At 53.8% G+C, this 23,653-nt stretch overlaps 4 protein-coding genes across 8 annotated transcripts in view; 2 read left to right on the top strand and 2 right to left on the bottom strand.

Moving 5' to 3' along the window:
• LRRC41 (leucine rich repeat containing 41) overlaps positions 1-3,075 on the bottom strand; it is an 8,820-nt gene extending 5,745 nt beyond the window's left edge. Inside the window, exons 1-4 of the mRNA XM_040610258.1 lie at positions 2,796-3,075; positions 2,633-2,719; positions 1,970-2,040; positions 12-1,176 (exon numbers count right to left, since the gene is read on the bottom strand). Of these exons, the coding sequence (XP_040466192.1) occupies positions 12-1,176; positions 1,970-2,040; positions 2,633-2,719; positions 2,796-2,970 (1,498 nt within the window). The 5' untranslated portion in view covers positions 2,971-3,075. The remainder of the gene's footprint in view (positions 1-11; positions 1,177-1,969; positions 2,041-2,632; positions 2,720-2,795) is intronic.
• A 137-nt stretch (positions 3,076-3,212) lies between these two features.
• LOC121095447 (cytochrome b-c1 complex subunit 6, mitochondrial) lies at positions 3,213-4,686 on the top strand. Its single transcript, XM_040610262.1, has 4 exons — positions 3,213-3,328; positions 3,428-3,451; positions 3,759-3,920; positions 4,424-4,686. Exons 1-4 carry the CDS (start codon positions 3,287-3,289, stop codon positions 4,454-4,456), a joined length of 261 nt encoding a protein of 86 aa, XP_040466196.1. The 5' UTR covers positions 3,213-3,286; the 3' UTR covers positions 4,457-4,686.
• A 973-nt stretch (positions 4,687-5,659) lies between these two features.
• Positions 5,660-9,182, top strand: NSUN4 (NOP2/Sun RNA methyltransferase 4). 2 transcript variants are annotated; one of them, XM_040610183.1, is made up of 6 exons: positions 5,660-5,775; positions 6,155-6,585; positions 6,742-6,896; positions 7,062-7,216; positions 7,864-7,988; positions 8,755-9,182. In XM_040610183.1, the coding sequence occupies exons 1-6, from the start codon at positions 5,674-5,676 to the stop codon at positions 9,026-9,028; spliced, it is 1,242 nt and encodes a 413-aa protein (XP_040466117.1). In that variant the 5' UTR covers positions 5,660-5,673; the 3' UTR covers positions 9,029-9,182. The 2 variants fall into 2 exon arrangements, with proteins under 2 accessions (XP_040466117.1, XP_040466118.1); XM_040610184.1 differs by having other exon boundaries at positions 7,062-7,199; positions 8,755-8,936.
• Positions 9,183-9,745: 563 nt separating this feature from the next.
• LOC121095416 (vitamin D3 hydroxylase-associated protein-like) lies at positions 9,746-23,543 on the bottom strand. 4 transcript variants are annotated; one of them, XM_040610177.1, is made up of 15 exons: positions 19,906-23,539; positions 18,442-18,555; positions 17,985-18,128; positions 16,897-17,030; positions 16,308-16,514; positions 15,768-15,808; positions 15,416-15,540; positions 14,655-14,780; positions 13,730-13,827; positions 13,533-13,632; positions 12,640-12,683; positions 12,076-12,115; positions 11,494-11,602; positions 10,998-11,143; positions 9,746-10,350 (listed from the first exon to the last, which is right to left on the bottom strand). In XM_040610177.1, the coding sequence occupies exons 1-15, from the start codon at positions 20,113-20,115 to the stop codon at positions 10,225-10,227; spliced, it is 1,764 nt and encodes a 587-aa protein (XP_040466111.1). In that variant the 5' UTR covers positions 20,116-23,539; the 3' UTR covers positions 9,746-10,224. The 4 variants fall into 4 exon arrangements, 3 of the variants coding, with proteins under 3 accessions (XP_040466111.1, XP_040466112.1, XP_040466113.1); XM_040610178.1 differs by having other exon boundaries at positions 18,442-18,903; positions 19,906-19,986; XR_005830092.1 differs by having other exon boundaries at positions 10,240-10,350; positions 11,490-11,602; positions 19,906-23,543.
• Between the last annotated feature and the right edge of the window lie 110 nt (positions 23,544-23,653).

Raw genomic sequence — 23,653 nt, forward strand, 5'->3', positions numbered from 1 at the left:
AGACCACTAACCATTGTAAGACAGAACCAAGTTTTCTAAAGACACCCAGGAGCTCAGCAGGTTACTCAGAGTACGACATGTTTCCCCAGTCAAAGGAATGGAAAACAATTCCAGTGTGGACACACTTCGGAAGCGGTGAGCAGCTTTCAGAGGAAAGATCCCAGTAGATGCTCCTCTTTTCTTACAGCCAGCATGGCCAGTGCATGGGGATCCTGAGGAGGAACTGGTCCAGTTCTCTGTGTTTTCTCCTTCTGTGGCACTGTTTTTGTACAGTCGCTCTGAGTTATCCTCTCTAGCAACAGTAAAAACAAAATCATACAGGTCTTCTGGGTCAGCGTGTGGTCCCCTGCTTCGTCTGAGGCAGCGACGTTTCTTTCCCACCGCAGATTTCAGCCGTCTACGTGTCTTTCGAAGAACTGGGTGACAGGACAGCTGCTCTGAGATGCAGAGAGGAGCAGATCCTCCCTGAACGCTGGTGTGGTCACAGGGCACCTTGCTGCTTGCCTCCTCACACAGCTGGTTTCGCAGAGGAGGACTTCTTGGTCTGGAGAGGACAGAGTTCAGGTAAGCGTCAGCCTCACATCCATCCACCTTTGCAGCAGCCTCCTCCGGGGCCCTGGGGGATCTCTGTTTCTCACCATCGCTCCACTCCCTTTCACCACAATGGCCCCTCTCTGCTCGCTCCTGTGCCGACTCCCGGCTTTGGGCTTTGTCATCCTCTCTGCAAAGGCCACACGGGCTGCTGTGATATGCAAGGGCATTTCCCGAGCGCCAAAACCCAGCACTCATGCTCAAAATGAGAACAAGAAGAACCGTGTCGGGAACAGGCCAGGAATACATGGACACCTGACTGACAGAGCCATGGTGAATCAGCCGGTGAAGAAGTAAAACTAGCGAACGCCTAATGGACTGGTCAGAGGAGAGGAGGCGCTGGAACTTCAGGATCCGCAGGGAGCCAGCCAGGTTTTCAAGCACTTTCTGGTTGTGCTCAGCAGTGAGCTCCACTGCGCCCTGCAGCATGTTGCAGAGGGTAAGCTGGGAAACGTGCGGGGAGCTGTGGAGCAGCGGGGAAAAGTGGTGGTCGTTGAGACGCCAGTCAGAGGAAATATCCAAGACACCATGAAGAACATTTGAAAAGAACGTTTCAAGGAATTTCTTCCTCCAACAGGTTATATTCTGCAATTGAACAACAGGGCCATATTAACCAAGTCAGCCACAATTTTTCTGGTTCTTTTGAAGTTACGTTATTGCTATCTGCTAACCTGGTAAATGTGGTGTCCAAAAAAAACTACAGCTAGTGCAACCGAGACTACCTTGTTCTCAGCATCCTTCCTCAGTGTATTAGATGAATAACTGAGTTACTCCTATTGCTCTCCCTTCATCCTGCTTCTGGCCTTAATTAAACATGGTCAGCAGTTTGAAGCTATGCCATGTTTTTGCCTATTAAAACCCACATCACCAGGAATTTCTTCCCAGGAATCTATGTATAGGCTGTGATTAAGCTGTCTGTTAATGATTCTTTTGCAATGCTGAACCAATGGAGCTGCTACAATTTTCCTATGTAAAACCATTCTTCCAAGCTCAGTCTTCTGTATTTTTCCAGTGCTTTCTAAGACATTGGCACATTTTTTTGCCAGCGTAGGTGTAAGCATGATATAAGATTCTGTTTTTATCCTCCGTTTCCTGAAGAATTACATCTTTAAAGACAGGATTTATTCCTTCTGCAAACTTGCTGTTGTGGATGAAGGGTGGACACTACAATTCCTTTTATGAACCCCGTTTCCCAAAATGACGGTACTACCAGGGTCACGCCTTGGTCTGGAGCATCATGAATGTTTACAAACAAGCACCAGCAATCACTTGGAGGTGACCAGCAGCACTGGCAGGCTTCAAAACAAAACCTCGTGGAAGACATCAGAAATGGGGTGTCTGCGTTGTACCCCTTCTCCCACCACCAGCGTTTCCTCACCTCCGAGTTGGGCGGTCTGGTTTTCATCACATCGTCCCACAGCTTACGCCAGATGGGCTGTGTCGAGAGGCCTGGGGGGAAAAAACAATCAACTGGGCACTTTCACCCCTTCTCCCTGCCTGAGTGCCCTGCCACAGCGCTTGCAGGGACACTGGGCAGACAAGGGACCATGCGGGGGGACGCAGACCCAGACCCCCGCAGCAAAATGAAGGTGCTCTGCGGCGAGGCGAAAGCCACCTCCTTTTAAAGGACGCAAATTAACAAACGGCAGGGTTTGTCGGTCCTCAAAAGGACCGTTACAGCTGGCCCGCACCACTGGTAACCCCGCCTGGCTACGGCCGGGGCTCAAGGGTCTGGACGCACAGGGGCGTCCCAGTCCCGGCGGTGGGGACTGTGCTCCGGGGGGGTCGCCCCCCGCCCCGCGGGACCGTGCTCCGGGGGTGCCCCCCTGCCCCGCGGAGGGGCTCGCCCCCCCGGCCCGGGTCTCCCACTGCCAGCCTGGAGGGGTCGGTCCCTCCGGCCGGGGGTCCCCGCGGCGTGGGACCCACCTCCCCAGGCCGGGGGGCGAGCGGGGCGGCCCGTTCCACCCCATCGGTTCTAGGGACTCGTCCCTCCCGCCCGGGGGTACGCGTAAGGGTTTGTCGCCGTCCCCGCCGGTGTCACCTGCTCTCCGCGCGGCGCCCTCGGCCCGCTCGAGGCGGAAGACGCTGAGAAGCGGCAGGAGCCCCCGCAGGAGGTGCCCGGGCAGCGCTGTGGGGAGACAGAGGGAGACGGCGGCAGGGTGCGGGCAGGGCCCGGGCCCCGCGCCCCGCCGCCCGCGCCTTACCCCAGACGTCCCGCTCCAGGGCTCCCATGCTGCGGCTCACCGCCGCCGCGCTCAGCGCGAACAGGCTGCCCGGCCCCTCCGCCGCCATCGCCCCGCTCAGCGCCGCCGCGCCGCTGCCGCCGCCATCTTGGGGCGGGACACCCGCCCCCCGCCCGCGCGCCGCCGCCGCCGCCATCTTGGTAGGGGAGGGAGCGGGCGGCCATGGCGGGGAGGTCGCGCCTAGCGGCCGCCAAGCCCACCCGGCCCTGAGGCTGAGATCCCCAGGAGGAAAGGCAAAAAGAAGGCAGGGACCGGAGCAGCGACCATCTTGAGGCGGCCACAAGCGCAGCCGCCGCCGGCTGCCATCTTTAGAAGGGACGCGTCCGGGCCTGAGCCATTACCCCGGGGGGGCCGGCCCAACGCGCCGTGGGAGCGTTTCCGCTTCCGGGGCGGGCAGCGGCACTTCCGGTGGGTGACCCTGGCGAGTCCTTCTGTGTGTCGGGAGCGGAGGCATGGGGCTGCGCGACACCGTCGTTCACGCTGGGGAGCCTGAGGTGAGCGGAGCGGGGCCGGGCCGGGCCAGCGGGGGCCGCGCTGGAGCCCCGCGGGGCCTGGGCGGTCGGTAACGGCTGTCCTTTTTTTTCTTTCCCCAGGAGGAGGAAGAGGAAGAGCTGGTGGTAAGACCGGGAGCGGGGCCTGGTGCGCCCCTGTCCGGGGAGCTGGCGGGCCTCGGGGGCGGCGGAGGAGGCCTGTAGCTCTGCAGTCACGAGTCTCCCGGGGGTAGATGGCCGGTGCCTTTCAGCGCTGAAACTCGCAGGGCCTTGGCCCCCCCTCGCTGCTCAGTGCCGCAGATCCAAAGCTTAGCGGGGAGGCAGCTTGAATCCGAGCTTCGATGTGAATATACGGCTCCCTCTGCAGTGGCTGGGTCTTGGGGGAGAGCGGTGTTTCGAGGTCTCTGTTCTCATGGCAGTCCCGTCTCTGCAGGATCCTTTAACCACGGTCCGGGAGCACTGCGAGCAGACAGAGAAATGCGTGAAGGCGCGGGAGCGGCTGGAGCAGTGTGATGCACGGGTGTCCTCCAGGTCCCACACAGAAGAGCAGTGCACAGAGGAGCTTTTTGACTTCCTGCACGCTAGGGACCACTGCGTAAGTGCAGCACCTGTGGCTGCAACATCCCTGCAGGTGGTGGGAGCAGAGCTGCCTTCAGCCCCACTTCCAAAAGTGCAGACAGCTCAAGTGTGAGATGTGGTAGCTGCTCAGAGGGAGCTTTGAAGAACTTTGAGCCTTGATGCTTTTCCTTGTTAAATGTTTGTTTGGCTCATCTTTGTTATAAGAGTTCTAACTGGGATTTGGTAGGTCATTAAACGAATAAGTCAAACATGTGGTTTCTGTCCTGCAGATGGCACTCTGCTGTTTCTGTGTTCTGTTTGCCATTTTACAGTTAAACGTTTTTAACATGAGCTGAAACTCTGTAGAAAATCTCAGCTTGTTACTTTTCTTGAGTGACTTGGTGCAAAACCTTGAGAAGAGCGGAGTACTGTGGGGCCATGTGTGTTAGTGGCCAAGAAAACCAAGAGGCAGGTGGTAACACCTTACCGATTTCCAGCCCTACACTATGAGTTACTGAGTGCTTTGTCTCTTTGTTTCAGGTTGCTCACAAACTCTTTAAGAACTTGAAGTGAAGGTGGGCGTGATTGTCCGTCTGCTTCCACAGCTCGTGTCAGCAGTTCCTGGGTTCACAGTACTGCTTCCTGCCCGTTCATCCTCCATGCCAAGAGCAAACAAAACTGCCTGGCAGCGACCGAGCGTCAGCATGTCACTGCAACTGTCCTTGTGGAAGATGTGCAGCCACGCAAAAAACATGTTGATGTTCTGTGATTTTCCATATTAAACATTCAAAGTTCCCATGGAAGTACCCTCTGTTTATTTCCTAGTTCTTGTGCTTCTGACTTGTACTAGGTTAAGATGAAATCAGTAGGTGTTGGAGCCCGGTTTGTGGGAGGAGACTTTTTCCCACTTGTGGGAAAATCCTTTTTGTGCAGCTGTGATGTGCAGCAGCTGGAGCCTGATCCCATGGGAGAATTTATCTGTTGGAGACACAGAGATTATTACCAAGCCCCACAAGACCAATACTGTTCATGCAGTAAGTTCTGGCTGAATTAAAGGGAGTGACCCTTTTCTAGCAGAGTAGAGCTGAGGGAAGACTCTCAGCTGTTCCTCACTCACTGTCACCTACTGCCACCAGCCACTGGAAGAGCTTCCAGCCTGGGGTTGGCTTTGCCTTCTTGCTCGGAGTGACCGACCACGTGGCTGCAGATGGGCACAGTGGTGGTTCCACCTGCTGAAACCTCTGCCGGAGCAGGAAGGGTCACCGGGGGGGGGGGTGAGGGGGGAACTAAAGCCCTTGTGTCTGAGTCACCAGCCCTTTCTACTGACCTGGGACTGTCCTGCTCGTGCCCTGCCCATTTTTCTTCCGAGGAGGATGTTTAGTAGCAAGAGAACTAGGAAGTTTCACAGGCATGTTACATGAAAAAATAACCTTCTCAGCTATTCAAAGTGGAAAGCAGGGCACCCACCACCTTTTAGATCTGACCGTGTTACCAACGCAGCCGTCCGTAATCCTCTTGCTGGTGGACTTCAAGTTCAGCCGCCAGCGCGGTGCCCCGGGGCTTTGCCAGGGTGAACGTCACACGTTAACCCCCGGAGCTGCGGGGGGGTTCCCCTGGGGCACACGGCCCTGCCGCAGAGCCGAGGGGCTCCGTTGCTGGAACCTTCCCGGCAGCCGCTGCCGGAGCACCCCGCGGGGGCAGTGGCCCGGGGGGGCGGTGCTGGGGGGGGGGAGGGGCGGGGGGTGCCGGTGCCGGTCCCGCCCCGGAAGGGCAGCGGCGGAGCGCGGGCGATGGCGGCGCTGAGCGGGCGGGCGGCGGCAGCGCTGCTGAGGCGGGGGCCGCCGCCGGGGCTGGCACCGGGGCCGCGCCGGCACCACTACAAGAAGAAGTGGGTGAGCGGGGCCGGAGGGGGGACCCGCCGCACGCCGCCCGCCGCCCGTTTCGCTCCCCGTTGCATCCCCCAGATCTCCCCCTCGCCCCCCCCGCAGCACCCCGCTCCTTACCGCCCCGCGGCACCGCTGTGTCGGCAGCCGCTCCCCTCCCTGCGTGCCCGCCCCGTGCCCCCAGCCCCCTTCAGGCGTTCCCAGGGGACCGCCAGCCCAGGGTGTCACGGGCAGGGCACAGTCGCTTTCCGGGGCTGCAGAAAGGCCCCAGGGACTTTTGGCAGCACAGAACCCAGGACTGGATTCTCCCAGAAAAAAACTTTAAGGCTGGGGACAGTCGTTGGGATGTATTTTGTCTTTTAACATCTCTGGTATTTTTTCCCCCGAGGCTACCACGGCCCCCCGCATCCCGGCCACGCGCCTGGCCCTGCACCACTTCGACACCACCTACGGCCTGCAGCTGAGGGACCTGTGGCCCTCCGTCCGAGCCAGCCTGCTCTGCGAGCAGAAGTACGGCGCCCTGCTCAACAACTTCTCTCCCGTCGACCACGTCACCCAAGAGCTGGAGCTGCTGAATGCCACCGATTTTATTTCCCAGGCCCACAAAGAGGCGCAGCAGTTGCAGCAGGGTGCAGCCACAAAGGAAGGGGGGAGAGGGGAAAACAGATCCCAGGAGGGCTCTGGCCGGGGCAGGACAGTGATGCAGGCAGAGGCGATGGCAGAGGCAGAGACGTCACCACCGCTTCGTGCTTCCATCAGCTCCAACATCAAATGTTACACCTTCCCCAGGGGTGACATCACACGTTTTCGCCCTGCACGGTGAGATCCCTGGGACAGACCACTCGCTGTCATTGCCAGCCTCGGGGCTGCACGTGTGTGAGCGCTCGCTGCTTCTCCACATCCCTGCCCTCACTGCCCACTGCTGTTTTTCTCTCTCACACGTTTGCTTTTTTTACGCAAACCGGTGATTTCCAGGCCGGATGTTCTGGGGCTCCTGGACTATTATCTCATGGATGCAGCATCTCTCCTGCCCGTCCTGGCGCTCAACGTGCAGCCGGATGACTCTGTCCTGGACCTCTGTGCGGCTCCGGGTGGCAAGACTCTGGCTCTGCTGCAGACTGGGGTTTGTGGTAAGTGGAGGTGGGTGTTCCTTGTCCCCATGTGTAAAACAGGGCTGGAAGAGTGTGCTGTGCCCATGAATGTCTGACCGTTAATAATTTCTGGTTATAAGAGTTGGGAATCGGCTGTGGTTTTGCAAGAGTGACATTCCCAGTGTGCCCATTTTGGCCTCGCAGGGCATCTGGCGGCCAATGACATCTCCATTTCCCGGACAAAGAGGCTGTACCAGGTTCTCCAGAGCTACGTTCCCAAAGAAATCAGGGAAGCTGTGAGCGTCACATCCTGCGACGGAAGGGACTGGGAGCAGCTGAAAGGTAGCACCTTCCATAAGGTAGGTGATGGGGAGCCAGGGAAGATAAACCCATCTAGTTCACTTTCCTCCTGTTTCAGAGGAAGACAGCAGCTTATCCTATGGTATAGTTGTATGGTTTTCCATAATCTTAAATGCATAGAAAGAAGACTAAGCCATATATGGAGTAATATTTCCTCCTGCTGTACCCTTCCTGCAGGATCTGGTGGATATGGGCAACTAGGGTTGTACCTGTTTAGTAGCTCCTAAAAATCCTGTTCTACTCCATCACCTGGAAGGGGTTAAACGTAAGGATTAGATAATTCTTGTATCTCATCTGTGTCCAGCTGCAGGAGCTGGGTTTGTTTCTCTGGGAGATGCCACTGCGGGAGCTGTGGCCATGTATCACTGTAGCCATAGGTACTGCAGTAACGCCTACCAGGAAGATGCACAGAGCAGAAAGGTTAAATGAGAACGTGTGAGTGTGATGTTATCCAGCACTTCTGTGTCTGTTTGCACATACCAGAAACAAAAAAGCAGCCAGACAAGTTACGGTTCATTGTGGGTGCACACCTGCGCTCAGGCAGCATCGGCTAGGTGCGTGGCAAGGGTGGAGGCGTTGGGCAAGGGGCAGGTGACACTGAGCTTGAGCTGGGCCCAGGACTGATGCAGGACCTCTGCTGCTGCAGGTCCTGGTGGATGTGCCCTGCACGACGGACAGGCACTCTGTAATGGAGGAGGAGAACAACATCTTCCACAAGAAACGAACCAAGGAGCGTCAGATGTTGCCCATGCTACAGCTGCAGCTGCTGATGTGAGCGAGCTCGATGCTGTGTTTTGGTGCTGTTTGCGTTACGGTAGCAGTCCTCCATGGCCAGCACTGAAACCTCTTCTTCTTTTGTGTGTCCCCACCTGGGAAATGTGGAAACCATGTGTAGTTTTCTGGCCTAGCAGTAGTTGAACACATCAAAATAATAGTATGTGTAAGAAGGTGCAAATGTCCTCGGTCAGGTCACATGTCCTTCCAGTCCCCAGCAGTGGCTGTAGGAGGTAGGGAGAGGTGTCTAAAGGAACGGGATGGCTGTAGCGTTGTCCTTCTGTGTGATCTCTCAGGTCCCGGCAGTCAGCCCTGGAGGATTCCCAAGTGTCCACATCTCCCAACATGGAGAGGACATGGGGGCACTTTGTCACCCCATTTCGCTGGGAAGGATGGGTGGGCTGGCTGCAGGCTGGGTCAGTGAGGAAACAGATTGGAGAGTCCCATAGCAGCACTTGACCTGCAAGAGCCTCTTCTCCTGTATGTACTCTTATCCCATTCCCTTGGAGGTGAGTGCAGGATTACTCCTTCCAGCTGCTCTCCAGTAGTGTCTCTTCCATGTTAGGTACTTTATCAATCTAAGCACCTTTCTGACCCTGGTCTAAAACAGTCCTCAAGTTGCGGTGACGCAGTGAGACTTTGAGCCTGTGGAGATAACTCCTACGAGTTATGTGTTGACTTCCCAGTTCCAGCGTGGGAATGCTGGTGCTCCACACAATCCTCCTTTTCCCGTGATGATGTGTGTGTTCGTTCTTGCTTGCAGGGCTGGGATTCTTGCTACCAAGCCAGGAGGAGAGGTGGTGTATTCTACGTGCTCCCTCTCCCCGCTGCAGAATGAGCATGTGATTGAGAGAGCAGTAGAAATCGCAGAGACCCAGTTTAGCATCAGTGTCCGCGTTGAGGACTTGAGCCACTTTCGGATACTCTTCCAGGACACGTTTTGCTTCTTCTCAGACTGCCAGCTGGGGGAGCTTGTTCTGCCTAACCTCACAGCCAACTTCGGACCTATGTATTTCTGCAAATTACGTCGGATGTAGAGTGACAGACTGTGTTTGCTGGCTATCAGGAAATAACCCAGATTTCCAGGAAAAGCAAAACTGCTTTGTATTTATTTATTTTTCTTTTTAAAATGTCCCAAAGGAAGTCTTGCTTTTTTATGGCAGACTTAGAGAATAAATGACAAAGACCTGCTGTGGAATCTTCTGAATATTTATCTGTTGGAGACTGAGGTGTTTAATTTAGGAAAGAGAGAGATATCTTATCAGATGCAGCAATTTTTCTGTCCACCTCGGGATGGGGTAAATAGTCCTGTGTGGCTGCTGCTCTCTCCCTCCTGTCTGACTGCTTTGATCCTACATGAGCTGGTTTGAGTTAACAAACACCATCTGGGGATCTCAGCCTTTCTGACCCAGATCTCACCATCTGCATAATTGAGTTGCATCTGTCTCTGCTTATCTCCTACCTTCAGAAAGAGCAGCCTGAGGTCCTGAAATAAGAGGTTCCAAAGAATGCCCCTGCTGTGAGGTTGCAATATGCTTGGGATGCTTGAGATCTGGTGGTAGAAAAAGCTTGGTGCTGTAGAAGGTCCAGTGACTGTTGCCTTCCCTCACAGACAGGAAAGCTGTGGTGGAGAGGGAAGGTGTGAACATGCTAGATGCCATTTAATATCCAGTGGGAGGGTGTTTGCATGATTTTGAGTAATAACTGCCTTCATATAATCATAACCATCAGTGAAAGATTGCTGGAGCTTATGGTAAGAGTTGCTTAATAGCTACATTTTTATTTTTGTGAGCGAAATACAGTGATGGGAAGGGTAGACAAGGCTGTATTCCTTACAGGGCAGCCCATAGTTACATCTATATGAAGTTACTCAGGTGCCAGCAAGAAAATAATGTTGAGCTTTTGTAATCACCTTCTCTCAGCATCACCCTGCTTCTGCAAGAGGCAGCATAGATGATGTGGGTAACCCCCCATCCGTGCCCATCCTTCCAGGAAGGTGCAGGTTCATAGATTTATCGTTATTTGAACCCAGCTTAAACCAGTCCTCTGCCCTGCATGGCATCTTATTTCCTTACAGGATCTGTGCTTATTGGCAAGGAGGGTGTCAGGAAATCGCGTTTCCTTCCTCCTTCCCCCCTTGCTGTAATCCCCGCACTGCCGATTGCAAAAGAGAAGTTGCCCATGGTGTCCCTTTTGCCTTGCCGCTGGCCCCGCAGGCGTGGGACCGTGGAGACTATGCTGCTCGCTTCTCCTGGCTGAGGGTCTCCACCTCCTTCATGAACCTGAGGCACAGCTCCTCCTGCCACGGCAACGCCACACACTGCACAGCCACCGGCAGCCCCACGGCTCCTGCCACAGCCTGCAGCGGGGGCACAGCGGTGAGGGGTTACCGGGGTGCTCCAGCAGCTTTTGGAAACTTGGTTTAGGCATGTGGCTTGTCCCGAGGGGTGGTGGCGGAGGCTGAGCCCTGCCATTCAAGCAGCATAAGTGCACTAGGGCAGAGGGAAGGCTGTTGCTGTTCTCGTGATAGAAATGGTTGCCAAATCTTGGGCAGCATGTTTAAGACACCCACACACCCCAGCCAGCTTGGCTTTGAGCTGTCTTACAGCCAGATCCCTTTTTCTTCAGCGTCCTCGTTCCTGATCCATGCTCTGCTGACAGCCTGGGTCTGGTGAAGGCATCAGAGCAGGAGGAAAGTGCAGTGCAGTGCTGTGGGCTGTGACTGTCACAAGGACCTACTGAAAGAAGCCTGGCTGCGTGGCTCCTTTCTGGTTTCAGCCTATAATCCAGCCTAGGGCTGTGCACCCAGTCCCCCCAAAGCTTAGTGACTCATGTTTTTGGGGGCTTGTGAGAAAAGGGGTTTGCAAGGGGTATATAAAGAAGAGGTGATTTTTTTCTGCACTGTGCTCATACTGGTAGAGACATTGAGGAACCCCTGATTTCAGTGACACTATTACTTGAATGTCCATCAGCAGTTTCTGCTCCACCACTTTCCATGTTGCATACCTGCTTCAGTGTCCGGTCCCAGGGGTCATCACAGCATCCTTGGTAAAGCTTTAGCTCTTCCTCATCAGCTTCTGTCACTGTGCTGACGGGTACAACTCCAGCGGGGAAGTTCAAGACATTGTACAGCATCGTGGAGGAGATGGCAGCTGAGAGAAGCAGAAAAGAGAATGCAGGTAGTCACAGCCTCCTGTTTTTCTTCACAGTTACAAATTACATGTTCACTGAAGCCCCTGAGAACCAGCTGCTGCTGGGAGGAGAAATTGCACAGGGTTGGTCATCTGCAGGTCCAAGTTCTACTGCAAGAAAACCGCCATCAGATCACTTCATCCATGTGTCTTGCCCCCATCTGCTCAGATGGTAGGTTTACGGTAGTTATTTTTCCTTCCTAATGCCCTTAAAATGCTTAGGCGGGTGGTTAAGCTCCATGGTAGTGGACGTTTCTGTCCAGTTGCAACCGCTGTGGTCCTCTGCCCTCCCGGGAAGGTCCCAGACTCACTGAGGAGTTTCCCGGGGTATCCTGTGGTGAAGGCAGGCCCCAGGACAGGGCACAGCACAACGTCCAGCCGAAGTTCCCTCCAGCGGGCGATGAACTCGGTGCGGTATGCCTTGGGGAGAGAGGGAGATGATGCGGAGGTCATGTCCACACCTGGAGCATCTTGGCTTCTCTAGGGTATGCGCCAGGCTCTGGCATGGCCGAGAAGGCAGCCGCAGGGAACTGGGCTTGAGGGAAGAGGCAGGGAGCGTGTAAGTGTCTGCCCCCACAGCACGTGGCCAGCTTGCGGCCAGGAATTGGGAAGGTCCCTCTTTAGCTGTCCCCACTCCCAGGACAGCCTTCGTTGTGCTGGGACTGTTGAATGTGGGCGTTTGGGCACGAGCACTGTGGGCAACCAATAAAGTCATGGCTGGGTTGACCCAAAAGCCTATCTACCCCATCCCTGTCTCTCTTGTGCCTTTCCCTCCACCTTGCCTCCCCCCCCCTGCACACCACCTGTCCTAACTGATGACCCTCCGACCTGGCGCTTGCCGTAAAGCCTCGACTTGTAGCATGATGCCAGAAAGAAGAGTCCTCCAAACACACCTCTATTTGATGGTGATGATTCCACATCTCCTTCACTGACCTGCAAGCGGAAATAGTAGCACCATTTGTAAGCTTTAAGAGGAGGAGGAGGAGGAATTGCTTAAATAACCCTCCAGGCTGATAAGCCTCGGTCATTTTAGCGATTGCTTATTGTACAATGCTTGTAACAATACTGATGTGTTGTTATACATCTTTCACAATTTGTCTGAAGTTTCCTTTGGCATTTGGCCAAACAATTAAGCAACAAACGTCTGGAAGCGATGGAGAGAGGTTTCTCTTGTGAACCTGGATGTGGTGCTCGTCGCTGCTGCAGGCTTCCTGTACGACCTTACTCTTCCAAGCCCCCCAGTCCTTTCAGGATAACACTAGGGACAGCGCAACGCTGGGGAGATGTGTTCCTAAAGGCTGAATGCCCAGGATGGAGGGACAGCCTCTGCAGGGAGCAGGTCAGAACCTGTCATGAATCCAGGCTCCACCTCCCCCCCCCCCACCCCCCCCCAGGACACTTAGAGGAGAAGGTACCATGCATTTTCATGGACATCCCTGGGGACGATGCCAACTTACCTCATCCCACCCAAGGCGCTCAGATAGTCAGCCAGGCGGGGAAACTGGAAAGGCAAGAGGTTCCTGTTAGGGACATGACATGGGGGTGCAGTAACTCCAGCCATTCCAGGAAACACCTGGTCCTATGCTGCCTTTAGCCCTGGGGATGCTGCACTGAGGGCAAACGATGATGATTAAAAATGCTCCTCATGGTTCTGAATTTACTTTGTGTCCAACCTCTGATTGTTGATTCCCAATTTGTTTCTTACAGCCCAATATTCCCTGCTCACAGAGGCATGCGCTGACTTGAACCAGGTTGCCTTTCATTATTTTTGGTGAACCTGTTTTAGCTTGGTATCTCACAGAAACAAGACCTCTACAAGCATTTTGATTGCCTCTCACTCACTGCTACCTTTTTAATCCTGTCAGCTGAGAACAACCCAACTAGACAGAGAGGCAGAGGAAACAGAGGATGGAGGAGAGAAGCCCTACAAAAGGATGCTCAGCTGGTGAAAGGCTACAGTGAGGGCCAGCCCGTATGAATCACCAGGAGCCCCCCTGAAGGTGGGATCTCTGGGAGGCTTCCAGCACAGGGACAGAGCTGCAGCCTCGGTCCCTCTACTGCAGTAATCCCAATGCACGAATCTGTACGAAACGGGGCACTGCTAGGTCTAGCATTTGAAGAACCACTCGCACTAATCTTTTACAGCTTTTGGCTGGTTCTTCTCTCCTTTCCCTTTACACTGGGTAAATCCCAGCAGAGGTCTCGAACGACCTTCCAAAGTGATTGTATGTGCTTTGGCCTGAAATCCCAGTGTGTCCAGTTAAAGGTGTCTCTTGGTACCGTCACACTTCCAGGCACCTCAAGACCTTGCTGACACCACTCTGCTTTGAGCCGGAGGCCAGGGACTCACCAGAGGTTTAAGAATCAGAGCCAGTAGCTTCTTCCCCACCCTCGGGATCTTGCAGCAGTTCACCTGTGATTTCAAGTTTGGATCTACAGTATCTCCTGTGCTGAGAGATGACAAGAGGAGGGGATCATGCTGGAGACGGTAGTGCTCGTTTTGCTGGTGTGTTGTGCTCACGGGCATGCCAGAGGGCTCCTACTTACAACATGTCCAACCAAGCACGGCCTCCATCAGCAAAAAAGGTCTTCAGAAACAGTTCAGTCATGACGTGGTGGATCCGAGGTGGAGAAAAGGGCACCAGCTGCACCAAAACACAAGGCTATGTGAAAGCCTGGGGGGGTGAATGATTTCCAGGGTCTGTCTGTGGATATACTTAAAAGGCAGAGCAGCACCTGCCAGCGGAGGCCCTATTTCAGTCCCGTACCAGCCCAGGCATCTCCCTGTGGGATTATTCCTCCCTGACAGCTATTTGGCTCAGCTCCGAGATCTCTCCAGAGCTGTCTCCTCCTCCACGCTGCTCCAGGCAGCCACTGAGCCAGAAACTGCCCTAGTTTCCTGCCTGTCCCAGCAGAACTGAAATCTCAGACATGGGCTCACTTTGCTGTGAAAAGCACTACTAGCATGTTTCCACAGGTAGGTCTAGATGGAGGGAAAGGTATTTTCCATCCCATGCCCTGTGGCCCTTTTCCCTCAGTGGTCCAGGATGGAGAGGGATCTCCATGGGCATTGGGGAGGAAGGAGAAAAACACCTCTCAGAGCCCAGCTGGGGAAGGACAGACCCAGCAAATGCTGGGATAACCTTCCAGGGTCAAATGCAGCACTTTGTGGCTGCTGCTGTCCGGTGTGGACCACAGCCCCCAGGAGAGCAGAGATGGAGTTATTACACTCCTGGCCCCTTGCAGGTACAAGTTTGCTAATTGCAAGTGCTGTTTGCCCACGAGAAGCAGTGCTGCTGCCCTGGGTGGGCACGTGTACATGGCTGGAGTAACTTAATCTCGTACCTCTGGTAGGTCATTTATCGCACAGCTGGGCTTGGGAGCTATGTCTGGTTTCTGAGGGGCAACTTCAGCGGCGAGGAGCCGAGCTGGGGACCCCCCGGGGAGAAGAGCGCGGGGTGGCTGTGCTCACCTGGTGCCCCGCTGCCTGCAGAGCCCCCCTGGTGTCCTGCACTGCCTGCCGCATGCAGGGGGGCAGCGGGAAGTAGCCGTCTGTGTCGTAGTAGCCGATGCGCAGGGGAGCACAGCTGGAGTACACCTGGAGAAAAGAGCCACCACTGAAGCACTGCCAGCCCTGCTCCGGCTAGGACTGCCCCCGTGCTGAAGCCCGCTGCAGAAGGGGACAAAAGCCCCAGATGTTAGGGAGTAACTAATTTTCTGGTTTGCTCCTTATAGTTTCCATAGGTCACCCTTTCCAATTGTCCACCCCCACCTTTTTCTCCAGCCTCCCCTTCATCCCTCCCCTCAGGCGGAGCACGGCCACTCAAGACCAGTAGATTCAACCATTGCTACAAAGGATGGAGGTGGGGAAACCTGAAGTTCATCTGCTGCAGGGGGAAAGGGAATGTCCTCAGTCAGGAGATTTGCTGCAAGGGTTTCTGATCCTGTCTCATCTTCCCCTAAAAACCTCCAGCTTTTTGGTCCTGGTGTTGCCTTCCTCCCCACCCTTTTCTGGGGTCTCTCAGTCTAATAAGCTATATGCCAACTGAGAAGGCAGAAAGGATACCTACTTATTAACCTATTTTTTTCTAATAATTATGAATTGTGCCCTCAAAAAGAGCTAACAAGTTACTGGAAACCAGTACTGTAAAGATAACTGGACCATTAAAGAATGCATATGTTGAGTGTGCAGCACCCTCAAAAGAACCAGGGCCTGCTGACTTAGGGGCTTACCTCCTCGTTGAAGGGGATAGGGGGCACGGTGGGGTCCAGCCGGAACATCTCCTCGCAGAGCAGCGCCTTCATGCAGAGGGCCAGGCTGTCCACGTCCCTTGCCATCGGCCCCAGTGCACAACGAACTGGAGTGGGGACGAAAGCAAACATCCCCATTGAGCAAATGGATGTGCCAAACACTGGTCCACCCTCCCCCCTGCACGGCCACTTGGCTGCAAGGGATGATCAGGCAACGGAGGATGTTTCAGATGGATTCCAGACAGATCTTGGTTGTCTCAGGCTTTCCTCAGGCATAGAGGAGGGCATAGGGCTCTTCACAGCATATAGAGAAAAGCAATTAAAATTCAGGTACCTGCCACGATCCCACCGACTGGGACACCTGCTCCGGACAGGCTATGTGAAAAGAAAAAGCAGCGTATTGTCATTTCAGTAATGGTGGGATATTCCCAATATGTTTGAATAGCATAGCGGGGTCTTCAGTTCAGGACCCAAGCCAGAAGGAAATTATTAAAAGCATTTGACTTGGGTCACGGGAAACAAAAAATGTTGGTCAAAATGAAAAAAAAAACCCAAAACAAACCAAACAAAAAAACCGACCACAAACCCCCAACCAATCTTAGTTTTAGTTTAACCAAAAATGTTCCCTTTTGGCACCATTTAACCACTTTGCTCCCCTTTTCCTTTTAACTCCAGGCCAGATTTATGACGCAAACAGCCATTTCCCCAGGCAATGTAGCAACGCTGCCTGTTGGGAGAGGATTTGAGCAAAGCAAGCCAGCTCCAAGAAACTCTCCTCTCGTTTTCCCCCAGGTACTCAGTGAGCACCTTGCCCCCTCCACTCAGTTTGACAATTAGCAGGGTCCTTGCAGGGCGGGGAGACCCCGGCACCTACCTGAGCCTTTCGGCGGTGGGTTTGAGCCCGCACAGCCCGCAGAAGCTGGAGGGCAGGCGGATGCTGCCACCCATGTCCGAGCCGATGCCCAGGATGGAGCCTCCCCCTGCGATCAGAGCTCCCTCCCCTCCCGAGGAGCCCCCGGGGCTCTTCTGGTGGTTGAAGGGGTTCAAGGTCTGGCCAAAGGTGGGATTGCTGCAGTCGTAGCTGGGGAGAAGAAAACCAGCAAGTGGGCTGTCAGGAACAGCCTAATGCCTTGAGTTTGTTGGCTCTCCCCTGCAGTGAGCTTATGCGGCATCGCCAACCCCATCCTTCCACCCTGCAAATCCCTCAGGACATTCCCATGAGACGCTGCTCTCCCTCCCGTGTGCAACTGCACTTAATTTCTCTTATGTCATGGTAGGTTTGTTCCTCTTAATCTTATCTGAAGGCTGTTTTCAGTTGAACTGAGATTATTGGCAGCTGATGGAAGAGGAACTCGTCCACACAACATCTCAGGAGGCAGGAAGGAGCCTGTCCCAGGACCTACAGGTTAGGGTTTAGCTTCGGGAGCACAACCAGAGGAAAGATTTCCAATGATGTATGTTACTTGAAGAGGGACTGGGGCACGTTGGTCATTGCAAATGGGATGGCCCCCTGTCTCTTCAAAACCTTGACTAGGACGCTGTCCTCCTGCGCTGGAGTGCCCAGGCATTGCACAAGCCCACAGGTCGACAGGTGCCCCTGCAGAGAGAAGTGACAACAATATGGTCAGCGCAGCTCCCCTGAGGTTTTGGAAGGAAGACCTGGCGTCCCTCTCTTGGGCAGGGAGAGGGCAGGTACTAACCTGCTCCCTGGCAAGCCCTTGCGTGAAGGACCAAGGACTCCCTCTCCTTCCATCCTTGGTAGAGGGCTGCCAAACACTTACTGGGTTAAGGCTTCTCCTGAAGCTGTCCTTGCCCTTTTCCATGCTATTTCTCTCTCCCGACCCGGGTCCAGTGCCATAGATGCACTAGCTCAGGAACAAACCCATTGTCCTGCTGTCCAAATAAAGCCACCAGCGGATGTTCAGGGAGGGAATATACACCCCAGACAAACACAGTGTGATCCTTTCTCAGTGAACCTGGGTGTCTGGGGCTTGCTTTGGGCTTACAGCCCTCTTAACTGTGTTGGTCAGTCAGCAAGGAGGAGGAGGAGACTGCCCGACAAGTTCAGCTCAGGAGTGTGTGGTCAGTCCTCATCAGGGCTTGTCTGTGAGGGGGTCTCTGGTGTGGCTCATGCACAGGCTCTTTGCTAAAGGGACTCAGCAGCCAACAAGGTTTTGAGGTTATCAGTTCCTCCCACTAGTGACTTTCTAGAAGCTGAGGCATATTCTTATCCCTGATGCTGCAAACCTCTGAGAAGAAGTCTGAGTTATGGCCCAAACAACCATGTAGCCCAGTTTGTGCTGCCCCATGTATCAGAGAAGAAATTGTGTGGGTGTGTAACTATTCACCCCTTGGGTTTTTTTCTGATGGAAGCTTCTAATTGTCAGGATTGCAGCTGCAATGAGATGTGAGGCCATAGCCTCAGACCCAGCCAGGCTCCCCATGGCTTAAGCAGAGGTGGATCGGGCCCCTTCCCTGTTCTCTGTGTCCCACCACTTCACCACCCCGCCCAGCTTACGATGGGACACTTCACGGGCACAAAGGGAAGCACCTTGTGGCTGATGTGATCCTTGATGCTGATGGGGATGCCATAGAGCAGCCCTTTCTCCCTCTGCCGTTGTATTTCTTGGAGCTGCTCCTCACACTCTGGGATGAAATGTCGCACGCAGTTTGTCTGCTGAGTCACTTCCAGGGCCTTTGACAGACACATGGAGAAATAGGTGTTAGCGAAGAACAGCATCGTTACACAGCACACGGCTGCACTCAGCAGCTACCTGGATCTTCAAAACACGGGCTAGTGGCTTGGCATGAATGGTAACCCCCTTCCCAGAGCGTTAAGCCATCTCAAAGGACTGTCTACTGATGGCTCTGACCCAGGAGGCAGAGAGGTCCTTGCTTTTTCTCTCCTGGTATCCGCTATATTGAAGACTTGTCAAAATCTTGCTCCAACAAGTCATCTCAGCCACCAGCCCAGACACCATGGCAAGGAGAACGTGACAGGCGCTCACCTTCTCTAAGTAGGTGTAGAGGACGATCTTGGGGGACAGAGACCCTTCCCGCAGTCTCCCGGTGAGTTCCAGCAGGGGCAGGGAGAGGATGGCATCCGTCTGGACACTGGGAACCTGCAAGGGGAAGATGAAGTGGGTGCCAGGACAGAAGCTCCAGCTGCCCTTTGGATCAGAGGGGATAAGTCTCTTCGGTTCTGCCAACACTATCAAAAGAGCTTGCTGGAAAGGCAGACCCTGCATGTGGGGTGTTCAGACCTTGAGCTGCTGAGTGTTTCATCCTGAGTTTGGATGTCATGGACATGATGCAAACAGAGGAACCCAGCTGTCTCTGAAGGTGCAGATGAACTTCAGGCACCCACTGCAGCCAGAGGGCAAGGCAGTGCCTCACATCAGAGCCTTCCTCCTGGCACCGTGGGACTTAACCTCTTGGTCAGTAGGTATCTCAGCTGAGCAAATACCAGCCTGGGCAGAAGGCACCAAAGGTGTTGCACACAAGTTGCAGGCTGGTCCTTCACCCTTCAGGATGGGTACAGGCAGTGTAGGTCAGCCTGGGCTGAGGACAAACAGCTCAAGCCCAGCAAACTGCAGAGAAGTCAGCAGGGACTCACAGGTGGTGGGTAAGGTCTACTCAGGTGAAGAGAACTGGAAGTTCTCAGCACCACCGGCTTTTTTTTTTTTTAAGATTTTATATATATATTTAAGAAAAAAAAAGGTTGTAAAGATACATATCACTTTTAGCTAGTATGCTTTATCTCCAGGTGTGGTCTAACCGGTACCTAATTAGAAGGAAATGGAGCAGGAAAGAAAGGTGGTTAGAAATCAGTGCTGAGGTAGGAATTCAGAGCCACATCCATGCTGGTTGTAAGCCTGCCTCATTCGTCCCTGTGTCATGTCCTGGTTGCTCCAGGGGACACTGAATGCCCTGTGTTTCATTAGGGTTAAATTAGGCCAGCCATCTTCTGGGCAGCCTGCTGGGCCAGGAGGTCTCACCTGCTGGAACCCTAGTGAAAGCCCTTTTGGAGGCTCCAGGAACCATCCAGAGGCCAGGTTTCAGAGACAAAGATATAGGAGTGTGGACAGATGTGTAAACTTAGAGTCAAGAAGAAGAAAAAGCTTTCTTGCTTCTACCCATAGAGGCAAGAGACATTTCTAGATCCCAAAATAACTGTATTTTGGATCAATACAGGTCCAGTGTTTCATCACCTGTGCTGTCCAAAACCTCTTCCTAGTGAGTAATTCACATCTCCCTGGCTCTAAACTCCTACCACATCTCATCCAGCTTGAGGACAGCAGTGACGTCCCTTCCTCCCAAGGCAGCCTTTCCTCTTGTTGAGGCTGCTGGCACATCTCCCCTGGACTCCTCCTTATAAAAGCTGTGGAGGCATGAGCTGGAAGAAGGAGCTGAAGAATGACATCAGCAGGCACCTTGGTGGGACTCAGACCCCCCCCCGAGAGATGGGTTACCTGCTCCCTGAACTGCTGGACAGCCTTTGCCATTTTCTTCACGCCCTCATCCCGGGTTCTCTGAGCCTCTTCCATTTTCTTCTGGATCTGCCTTTTGCCCAGCCATTTCCAGACCACCGCGGCTGCCGCCGAGCCGCAGAGCAGGGCGAGGGCAGCAGAAGGATCCACCTCCCTCTCTGGCAGGAGCTGTCTCAGCTGTTGCTGGATCATGACGTGGCCTTCTGATCTCTGGGGATGGAGTGAGAAAGAAAAGCAAGGCAGGAGCAGGAGACCTTCCCTGCCTTCCCAGACCTGTCCCCCCTCCCAGCATCACTGCCTCGGGTCAGCAAATAGTTTGTAAGTCCAAAGCTGACCCCTGCAAAGCTGCCTTCAGTGGAGCGTGCAGTGGAGAATGATTGACTGGGAAATGAAAAAGGTGAAGTTTGTCCATTGAACCTTGGGGCATCGGGTTTATAGGGGCTTTTTGGACTGTGGGAAGTTCTCTGCTGGGGAGGAAGGGCTGTGGGACCAGTTGAACAAAAGAAGCAAGGAAATAGCTGCTCTTCTATTTCCTGCGGAGCCTGAGAGGACAATGGGAGAAGAGGAAAAAACAGCTTGAAATCATAAGACTTCCCTGCACAGGGATGGGGAACGATATGACAAGAGGATGCATAGCTGTGGGGTACCCCACTCACTCACCAAATCCCGTAGCCTGTGCTGCTCCCATGGTGGCCAGAGGCTGTTTCAGGAGACCTGTGGGGCAGGGCTCAGCACCACCATGATGTCTGCATGCACCGTGTCCTACCCCATGACAAAGCACGCTGCTATTGCCTTAGGAGTGGAAAATCCCACAGGGCTGCAGGCCAGAAGCAAACTGTTTCCAACAGATGTTGAGGCAGCTGGTGTCTGAGGTCTTTCCAGCACAGCTGCCACTCGCTACAAGCACACAAGAACCATGCGCTGAGCTGAAGCCAACAACCCAGCTAACATCAGCCCCCAAACAAATGCCACGGTCTGTCTGTCATCTTTGTGAGTTGGGGATGGTGGGTCCTCCTATGGGTCCCGTCTTGAAAAAGGTTTCTAGGCAGCTAGATGGGGAATTGCAAAACTTTGCAAGGTTGCACCTGATGGCCAGAGGCCCAGAACGTGATCCTGCTTCAACAGAGCGAGGAACTGGATGTGGAAAGGAAGGTGAAGAGTCTTTTCCCACCAGGGCCAGGTGGTCCTCTAATGCTTGATTTTTCATCCGTTGTCATGTCCGTTCTTAGCAGGTGTAAGAGTTCTGTAAGTGTCTGGAGCTGACAGCACGGTACCAAATGAAGCTGACCTTTTACTGCGTTCCCTTCCAGTGGCACCCTTGCTCAGAGGATGGCTCCTCAGCCAAGGAACTGCTGGTTTTACAAAAGCAGGGACTTGGGGACATGCCTGCAGCCCGTCCTGCTCCTAGCCCGTGGTGCTGGCTGCAGCAGATGCCTCTGGCAGGGGCACCTGAACAGGTCAGCACACGGCAATACCAGCCCTCTCCCAGCCTCCGGGAATCCATGCAGGGGCTTCCTGAGGTACAGGTGGGCTCTTTGCCTATGTGGCAGCAGTTGTGCGAAGATTTTCCCCCATGCTGGGAAGTGTCAGGGGATTGGCTTCCCACATCCACTTGTGCACTGGGACCTGTGCTCTGATCCTGCCCTTCAGATGCTCAGCAAATATTTAACAGAGCCAGAGCCAGCTGTGTCCGGACTGACTTGGTGTTTCAAAGGGCAGATTTATCAGCAGGTGCAGCTGCGTTTCCAGGTGGCTGGATGCTGCTGGGGATGCCCCTTTCCTTATTAATGTGTGAGCATCTCCACCTCCTTTGGGAACCGGAGGTACAGCTCCTGCTGCCACAAAGCCATGCACAGCATGGCCACAGGCAGCCCCACAGCTCCTGCCACAGCCTGCAGCAAGGATGCGGCCAGTGGGGAGTGACTGGAGGGAGTGACGGTTAACTCCATCCTCAGGACTGGGATGGTTTCAAAATCCAAGCTGGTTTTGCACCCTCACAGTAGACCTGCTCAGGCACTCCAAGAGCCATACGGAATTAAGGTGTCCCTGCCATGGAGGGGGGCAGCTGCACTGGGGCAGATGGGCTGGGTCACAGCGGGTGGCTTTGTGTGGACCCACATCTAGCCAAAGGGGAGCAAGGGGTGCTTGGGAGAAAAGTCTGCTCAGAAAGAGACCACTGTCCGCATGGGGAAACTGAGGCAGGGAAGCAAAGGTATGTCCCAAGTCCATGCCAGAGGAGATGGACCTGCCTGACTCATAGCTCAGCGTTCACTCCTCCACATTGCACTGCCGTGCACTAAACAACCAAGGCCAAGAGCAACATCTTTGCAATTTTTTTTGCACCTGAATCAACCCAAGTCCAAGGTCAAACTCACCAGTGGGGTTAAAGCCAAGACCCTTTCCGCAGGTAGAGTCAGCCTGTAGCAGCTGGCTTGGGAGTTCACTGTACCATCCACAACAGCACCCTCACTTTGGACCATCACAGAAGAAAGGCAGTTGGACCAACTCAGACAGGCCACTCCTGTCCCCAGCAAGAGCTCCGCTGTCTTTCCTTGCAAAAAGAAAACTGCACTGACTCACCGTCATCACACTCCATCCGACACCTTCGGCTCTCAAGCAGGCTGGGTTTTGACAGAAATTTTCTATAACTAAACTATCATCCCTCTAAATTGGTAATAATTATTTTTAAGTCAGCTTCGACTCCATTTCCATTAAAATAGAAAAGACCAAATCCTGACAGTTGCATCTGTTCATTTTTTTGGAACCAAACGCTCTGATGTGCTTTTTCAAAACAGTTTACAAAATGAGGTATGTTAACTACACTGCTCTGAATGAATTTTAAAGACATTTCACGAAACGTTGAAATCACAGGGAAATGGGCTGGTCCCCTCTGGAGAGCTTGTTTTGCCTGGCTCAGAGGCTGAATAAGTATTTTCTGGGAACTTTCCAGTTTCTGATTCATTTCAGCCTGGAATATCTATTGGAAGCATCAGACTTTCCTCAATTCCAGTCCAACTCCACCAACACTTACAGAACTTAACAGCCGATAAGAAATTTACCACTACTTCATCTGCACCTTTCCAACAACCAAGAGCATCAGTGGACAGGTGAAGGTCTGTTTCTATCAATCCTTTTCCACATTGCTCAGCCAGGACCCTGTTGGTTCTCACTGAATAAATACAGCAGGATGGGGAGGGAAACGTCCCGTACCAACCCTCACACCTCTGATGGCAGGGACCGCTTGCTCTCCTGACAATCCCTACATCTTTCCCACTTTTGTGGGTATGGCACTGTTTTCCTTGGGCCTTTTCCATAGCCAGGTGGGTTGTATGGATCCTACTTACAACTTCTCCAAGTTGTTTTACCAAGCAAGACAGAGACACTGTCAGTAAAGGTGTTGCAGAGAGCTGTTGGCTCTTCACCAGAAGTCCAGGAGCATTCCAGCTTCTTCCATCACGCCTGGTGTCTTGCCCAGGTCTGTCCCCACTGAGAGAAAACAGAGACTTGTGTCCTGATGGTGAAGGACTGGGATGTTCCCAGCTGCTCCACGGCTGGGCACAAAGCTTTTCACTGGTCTCAGTATGGGCAAACAGGGCAGAGGGAAGCCAGGTGATTTGGGTGCGAAGTAAACTGTAACGGGGGGGGGGGGGGGGGGGGGGGGGGGGGGGGGGGGGGGGGGAAGAAAAAGAAAAGAAAAATATAAAAAAAGAAGAAAATATTGAGACCATGC

This window comes from Falco naumanni, chromosome 11, assembly GCF_017639655.2.
Source record: "Falco naumanni isolate bFalNau1 chromosome 11, bFalNau1.pat, whole genome shotgun sequence".
In the NCBI taxonomy this organism is placed as follows: Eukaryota; Metazoa; Chordata; class Aves; order Falconiformes; family Falconidae; genus Falco; species Falco naumanni.

What these genes read in the sequence shown, in the direction of transcription:
- LOC121095447 (XM_040610262.1), top strand. Translation starts at nt 3,287, where the DNA reads ATGGGGCTGCGCGACACCGTCGTTCACGCTGGGGAGCCTGAG. An exon ending in AGGAAGAGGAAGAGCTGGTG is followed by an intron (nt 3,452 to 3,758) that starts GTAAGACCGGGA and finishes CCGTCTCTGCAG; the next exon opens with GATCCTTTAACCACGGTCCG. An exon ending in TGCACGCTAGGGACCACTGC is followed by an intron (nt 3,921 to 4,423) that starts GTAAGTGCAGCA and finishes TCTTTGTTTCAG; the next exon opens with GTTGCTCACAAACTCTTTAA.
- NSUN4 (XM_040610183.1), top strand. Translation starts at nt 5,674, where the DNA reads ATGGCGGCGCTGAGCGGGCGGGCGGCGGCAGCGCTGCTGAGGCGGGGG. An exon ending in ACACGTTTTCGCCCTGCACG is followed by an intron (nt 6,586 to 6,741) that starts GTGAGATCCCTG and finishes GGTGATTTCCAG; the next exon opens with GCCGGATGTTCTGGGGCTCC. An exon ending in CTACAGCTGCAGCTGCTGAT is followed by an intron (nt 7,989 to 8,754) that starts GTGAGCGAGCTC and finishes TCTTGCTTGCAG; the next exon opens with GGCTGGGATTCTTGCTACCA.
- LOC121095416 (XM_040610177.1), bottom strand. Translation starts at nt 20,115, where the DNA reads ATGATCCAGCAACAGCTGAGACAGCTCCTGCCAGAGAGGGAGGTGGAT. An exon ending in TCCAGCAGTTCAGGGAGCAG is followed by an intron (nt 18,556 to 19,905) that starts GTAACCCATCTC and finishes TTCCCCTTGCAG; the next exon opens with GTTCCCAGTGTCCAGACGGA. An exon ending in ATCATCACCATCAAATAGAG is followed by an intron (nt 11,603 to 12,075) that starts GTGTGTTTGGAG and finishes TCTCTCCCCAAG; the next exon opens with GCATACCGCACCGAGTTCAT.